Source organism: Rousettus aegyptiacus, unplaced genomic scaffold (assembly GCF_014176215.1).
Source record: "Rousettus aegyptiacus isolate mRouAeg1 unplaced genomic scaffold, mRouAeg1.p scaffold_m13_p_9, whole genome shotgun sequence".
Classification (NCBI taxonomy): domain Eukaryota; kingdom Metazoa; phylum Chordata; class Mammalia; order Chiroptera; family Pteropodidae; genus Rousettus; species Rousettus aegyptiacus.
Genome location: NW_023416312.1, coordinates 16,660,421 through 16,667,169, shown reverse-complemented (window position 1 = coordinate 16,667,169; position 6,749 = coordinate 16,660,421). Strand labels below are relative to the sequence as shown.

General features: G+C 57.2%; 1 protein-coding gene and 1 pseudogene across 1 annotated transcript; both read left to right on the top strand.

The window, feature by feature from the left end:
* Positions 1 to 858: 858 nt before the first annotated feature.
* Positions 859 to 1,545, top strand: LOC118607834 (annotated as a pseudogene).
* Positions 1,546 to 5,921: 4,376 nt separating this feature from the next.
* On the top strand, positions 5,922 to 6,473 carry LOC107511317 (ferritin heavy chain-like). Its single transcript, XM_036227266.1, has one exon. The coding sequence runs from the start codon at positions 5,922 to 5,924 to the stop codon at positions 6,471 to 6,473; it is 552 nt and encodes a 183-aa protein (XP_036083159.1).
* The last annotated feature ends 276 nt before the right edge of the window (positions 6,474 to 6,749 follow it).

The following is a 6,749-nucleotide window of genomic DNA, read 5'->3' as shown; positions in this document are numbered from 1 at the left end:
AAGTACAAATTGGCAGTTACAAAATAATCATGGGGATGTGAAGTGCCGCATGGAAAATGCAGTCAAAAATGTTGCAATAATTATGTACAGTGAGAGCCGAGAACTCGGCAGAGGGGGATGGTTGGGCCAGGAAGGGTGGGTGGAAGGAATCACTTCGTCAATTACGTGACTGTCTGGCCGCAGACTAAAATCATTGAATGGGAAATTTCACATGGCAGAAATCAAGGACGTGGACACAGTATCTCAATAAAGCTGAGAAAAATGATGAGGGACCAAATTAAAAAAAAAAAACGTTCTGAACATAAATCTGCACATATCTGTGTATAGATAAATAAATCTGTATGTACATATATTTCTACACACACACACACATATATGTCACAGGAAACAATGGAGAACTTTACCGCAACTGCTAATGAATCTACTCAGAATTTTAAGGACCATGTGTTTTTGTTTCTGCTTGCGTTTTCTTACAAGAGAACTGGGTCCTATCAGAGGAAATCGGTAGAGAAGGAGAGAAAAACGGCGGGAAATAACAATACTGCCCAAATGAGAACTTCCTAGACGCCCCGTGCTCGGCTCACAGTCGCCCGCCTCCGCCAGCTGACATGGAACCTGGAACCGCGCGCTCGCTCCCCTCTCCGCGCCTCGCCTAGCAGCGCACCCGCCACTGTCGCCCGCGCCCGCCCGCGGGGCTCCCCACTTGCCACCCGCGAGCGAGCGAGCGAGCGAATGAACGAACGAACGTAACGTTAAGGACTCCACGCCCAGGTCCCAGGGCTCAACGAACCCCCATTTCCGGTCCCCCGCAGGAGCTGACGCCCCGCCCCAGAGCGCCCTCCTCCGGGTCCACCTTGAGAGCGCGCCCAGGTTTCCGCCGCTCCTGACTCGGCCCACCGCCTCCCTGGTCGCCCAGCCCCGGGAGCACCCCGACACCCCGCCGCCGCCGCCCTGCCGCTGCCCGCCCCGCAGCCCCGGCTTCCTCGCCGCCTCGGCCTCGGTGCCCGCCGCGCCCGCAGCGCCAGTCATGTCGACCGGGCTGCCGCCGTCGTGTGCGCGCCAGAGCTACCAGCCCGACTGTGAGGCCGCCGTCAACAACCAGATCAACCTGGAGCTCTACGCCTCCTACGTGTACGAGGCCATGGCCTCGTACTTCGAACGCGAGGACGCGGCCCTGAAGCACGTCGTCCAGTTCTTCCGGCAGCAGTCCCGCAAGGAGACGGAGTACGCCCAGAGGCTCGTGTGGCTGCACGAGCAGCGCGGGGCGCGCCTGCGCCTGCGCGACATCGCCGGGCCTGACCTCCACCGCTGGCACGACCGGGTGAGGGTCATGGAGTGCGCCTTGCACCTGGCGATGGACGTGAACCAGAGCTTGTTCAGTCTGCACCGGCTGGCCACCGACAAGAAGGACGCCCGCCTGTGCGACTTCCTGATGAGTCGCTACCTGCACGAGCAGGTGAAGTTCATCACAGAGCTGGGCGACCATCTCACCAACCTGTGCAAGATGGGAGCCCCGCAATTGGGCCTGGCCGAGCACCTCTTTGACAAGCTCACCCTGGGCGACAGCGACAAGGACTGAGCCTGGACTGCCTTCCCCGTGGCCGTGGGGTGCCTTCTCCAGGTCACCACGCCCAGCATGCATATTGCAGTACTGCCCTGAAGTTTCTTTCTTTTTTTCCTTCTTCTTCCAGTGTTGCCGTTTCTTCCAATAAAGTTACTGGTTCCGAAATAAACGATGGTCTCTGGTGGACTGGCGTGTGCGGGACCCTCACCTTTTAAGCTGTCAGCAGCTATCCAAGCAGGCGTCTGTGCCGCCGGCCCGTGCCCCATCCATCCCCAGATCCCCGGGAGCCTCACGATCTCCATGGACGGACGGGAAGGTGTTCCGTGGGACCCTGGCACACACGACATCGACCATCCTTTTAAGACAGTGTGGTGTGCAGGGCTGGGGCGAGGTGGCTGGCCTGGGGCCCCTGGGAATGTGGGTGCCCCCGCACAGGAAAAGTAGAGACACGCGGCCTGAAAATCACGGTTGCGGGAAGGAGAAGTGGTATTGGCCAAGGGCAGTCTCAGCCGTGAGGTGGGCTTGTCATCTTTGTTCCTAGGGGCAGGAAGTTAGCAAGATAGCTGACAAGAGGAACGCGTGATTTCGAGCGGGCTCTTGTCGGCCAGATGCTTGGTTCTAGGCGTATAGGTACCTGCCGCTCACAGGACCCAGCCTCGGGTGGGTGCTTCAATGTACCTTGGCCCAGAGTCCAACCACCGGGAACCCTCTCTCGGCCCCAGTGCCTTTGGACGTCTATCCTTTGCAACCACGCCGTGGAAAGAGCGTTCCCACCCAGACCACTCTTCCAAGTGGACAGCCCAACCTCGGACCTGAAAGCCGACCCACTCGCCTCTCGCTGGGTCCACTGCCCAGGAAGAGCAGACATGCTGCACCTCGTTCTCTTCTGGGTCCACAGCGTGTGAGCTCCGTCCTAGGTCATAAAACACTTCCTGACTTGGGACAGCCTCTCTCTACCTTCTGCTGGACTCACATTGATTTTGTTGCCAATTCTTTTCCTTTTCCTAAGCTGGGAAGTGAGAAGATCATGGCCTTGAGCCTCTTCCTAATTGTTAATAGCAGCACTTCGGTGCTCCCCAATTTGCATCTCAGCACTGCTTTAGCCGCATCCCACAGATCTTGGTATGTTGTGTTCTGCTTACACTCAGTCCCAAGTCAGCAACAATGCCAGCGCCCCGGTGCCGCACCCCACCCTCCCACCCCCCCCCACCCCGCACCCCCCCCACCACGCCCGCAGCCCCGGCCTCTCCTTTCACCCACACATTGTTCGCACGAGCACCGTATCCCTCCTTTACAAATATTTGAGGATTTTCACAGGTCATTCCCTTAATGATCTCTGGCTGAGCTCCACTGCAGTCGGAGAACCTAGGGCACACAACCTGAATCCTGTTCCCTTCGTTGACACGCGTGGCACGGCACGGAATGACGTCTGTCTTGAGCAGTGTTTCGCCTGCACTCGGAAAGCACATGCTTCTAATCGACCCGTTTCTAAACATTCCACTCTCACGCCTCTGCACTTTCTCTTGACGTGGAGATTCCGACTAACTCTCGTCCCCCTTTCTTCTCCCGATGATGACAGTAATACTTCCTTGGTTGCCTCCTGGGAGTAGAACCCTGGGCCTTTCCAGCCGTGGAAATGCATTCGTTATTGTTGAACATATTTTTACCTTTAAAAAGTTAGAAAAAAAAAATTTTAAAAGGACAGTTCACTCCTGGTGGCGGACCAGGCCCAAGACCAGTGACCTACACATACACACCCGAAAGAGGATATAGGGAGCGAACCGGACACGGTGAGGCACCCTCCGCAGGTTACAAACAGGAGACACCTTCAGACGGACAAACACCAGAGACCGGAAAATACCTGCAACGGAAGGGCAAGCACAATCGGAGAACGTGCAAGAGCAGAGTCAATGACGCCGAAGGACTGGAGAGGGTCCTGGCTGGACTGTGACATCAGGCAGCTACAGTCCGAACACGGGCCTGTTTGCCGCCGCCCTGCTCTCATCCTGCCATAAAACCACATGCGTTACGCAAAGACAAAGCGGCATCGGACCCGCTTCAATCTCCCAGATCTACACTCCCCAGAAAGGCAGTTAAATGACTAGAAAGGAACCTCAAATCAGAGCAAGTCCGGGACAACTGCACATCTGTCCAGCAAAGGGAAACCAAACAGAAGAACACGTCCACCTGCAGGAGCGATCCACAGGAGCCTGCCACATTCGAGACATGCCAGGCTTTTGGCATCGGGGAGGGTCTCTGCCCTCCCCGCTGCTGGATGCCCTGTACCCCACGGGAGACCACTGAATCCTTGCCACACCCCACCTTCCCATTCAGGGGAGAAGCCTGTCCGTGAAACGGACATCATGCCGTAGATCAGATCCACGCTCATTACCTAGGCTAATCCAATGCGCCCTTTGTTCCCGTTCCCAAATATGAATGCACGTGGTTTTAAGCGCCACGGGACAGCGCAAGAGGAGCTCGTGATGAACTGAAACAACGACATCTCGAAAAGACAAACCGGCCCATTAAAAACTGAGCAGAGGACCTGGATAGGCATTTCTCCAAACGGGACATGCGGATGGCCGGCAGACGTACGGAACGACGCTCGATGTCGCTGGTCGTCGGAGAAACGCAAACTAAAACCACGACGAGCTATCACCTCACACCTGTCGCCGTGGCTCTCCTCAGTAAATGACAGAAAGGAGCGTTGCCGAGGAGGTGAAGGAGATGGGTCCCTTGGGCACTGCTGCAGGGATTGCAGATTGGTACAACCACTGTGGAAAAACGGTTGGGAGACTCCTCCAAAAATTAAAAACACAACTAAGTACCCTAGGAACCGGCAATGACCCTTCCGGGTACTCACGCAAAGAAAAGCAAAACGCTGAATTGACAAGTCCTGTGCACCCCGCAGCGCTGCTGCAACAGGCCACGGACCGAAAGACCCAAAGCGCCCACCAACGGATGACTGCATGAAGGAGTTGTGCTACGGACGTACGGTGGGATACGAACCGGCCATGAAAACAGAAGGAAACGGAGCCATTTGCAGCAACATAGATGGACCTAGGGGGTGTGATGCCAAGCGAAACACGAAACACGTCAGGCAAAGACCAGCACCATAGGCTCTCGCTTCTACTTGGAACCTAAGGAACAAACCAAAGCAAACAAACCAACCAAAACAGACTCATAGATACAGAGAGCAAAGTGGTGATTGCCAGGTGGGAGAGGGTTTGGAGGTTGGGTGGACTGGGTGAAGGGATTAAGAAGTAGAAATGGGCAGTTACAGAATAGTGGCGGGCGGGGATGAGAAGTGCCAAAAGGAGAATACGGTCACTAATGTTGCGATGAATATATATATAGCGTGAGCGGGGAACTGGGCTGAGGGCGGTGCAGGGAAAGGTGGGGGGAGGGGGGAGGGCTGGGTGGAGGGAATCACTTCGTAAATCACATAACTCTCTGGCCACAGGAAAAAAAATCACTGAATTGGAAAGTTGACAGGGTGTAATTTAATGACAGGGACACGGTATCTCAATAAAGCTGTGAAAAATCGTCAGGGATACCATAAAAGAAAACACCTCTTTCTGAAGAGAAATGTACACATACTTTTCTCTACGTGGAAACACACAGGCACGCACACGCGCGTGAGCACACGCGCAAACACACACACACACAAACTCTCAGGCACACACACACACACACACACACAAACACGCGCACGCGCGCGCGCGCGCGCACCAGTATGTAACAGCAAACAGTGGAAATCTTTACCAAATCTCCCTATTAATCGTCTCAGAATTTTAAGGACTATGTGTTTCTGTTTTCGTTGTCTCAAGTGAGAACTGGGTCCTCTCAGAGGAATCGAGTAGAGAACGAGAGAAAATCGTCGGAAAAGAGCCATGCTGCCCACATATAAAGTTCCTAGACGCCCCGCGCACAGAGCACAGCCGCCCGCCTCTGCGCGCTGGGACGGGACCTGGAACACGGCGCTCCCTCCCCTCTCCGCGCCTCCCCTACCACGTCGGCCGCCGCCGCGCTCGCCCGCGGGGCTCGCCACCTGGCCACCGCGACCTTCAGGTAAAGGACTCCGCCCCCACGTCCCCGGCCCTCAACGGACCCCCCATTTCCGGTCCCCTGCAGGAGCTGACGCCCCGCCCCAGAGCGCCCTCCTCCGGGTCCACCTCGAGAGCGCGCCCCCAGGTATGCGCCGCCCCTGACTCGGCCGGCTGCCTGCCTGGTCGCCCGGCCTTGGCCTTGGGAGCTGCCCGAGGTCCCGCCGCCGCCGCCCTGCCGCTGCCCGCCCCGCAGCCCCGGCTTCCTCGCCGCCTCGGCCTCGGTGCCTGCCGCGCCCGCAGCGCCAGTCATGTCGACCGGGCTGCCGCCGTCGTGTGCGCGCCAGAGCTACCAGCCCGACTGTGAGGCCGCCGTCAACAACCAGATCAACCTGGAGCTCTACGCCTCCTACGTGTACGAGGCCATGGCCCTGTACTTCGAACGCGAGGACGCGGCCCTGAAGCACGTCGTCCAGTTCTTCCGGCAGCAGGCCCGCAAGGAGACGGAGTACGCCCAGAGGCTCATGTGGCTGCACGATCAGCGCGGGGCGCGCCTGCGCCTGCGCGACATCGCCATGCCTGACCTGCACGGCTGGCACGACCCGGTGAGGGTCATGGAGTGCGCCTTGCACCTGGCGATGGACGTGAACCAGAGCTTGTTCAGTCTGCACCGGCTGGCCACCGACAAGAAGGACGCCCACCTGTGCGACTTCCTGATGAGCCGCTACCTGCACGAGCAGGTGAAGTTCATCACAGAGCTGGACGACCATCTCACCAACCTGTGCAGGATGGGAGCCCCGCAATCGGGCCTGGCCGAGCACCTCTTTGACAAACTCACCCTGGGCGACAGCGACAAGGACTGAGCCTGGACTGCCTTCCCCGTGGCCGTGGGGTGACTTCTCCAGGTCACCGGGCCCAGCATGCATATGGCAGTATTGCCCTTGCCAGACATTGCCTTAAGTTTTGTTTGTTTGTTTGTTTTTTGTTTTTTCTTCCAGTGTTGCCATTTCTTCCAATAAAGTTATTGGTTCCTAAGTAAACGATGGTCTCTTGTGGACTGGCGTGTGCAGGACCCTCACCTTTTAGGCTGTCAGCAGGCATCCAAGCAGGCGTCTGTGCCGCCCGCCCGTGCCCCCGTC

Bases quoted from the DNA above. Each gene is read 5' to 3' on its own strand.
- LOC107511317 (XM_036227266.1), top strand. From the start codon at position 5,922: ATGTCGACCGGGCTGCCGCCGTCGTGTGCGCGCCAGAGCTACCAGCCC.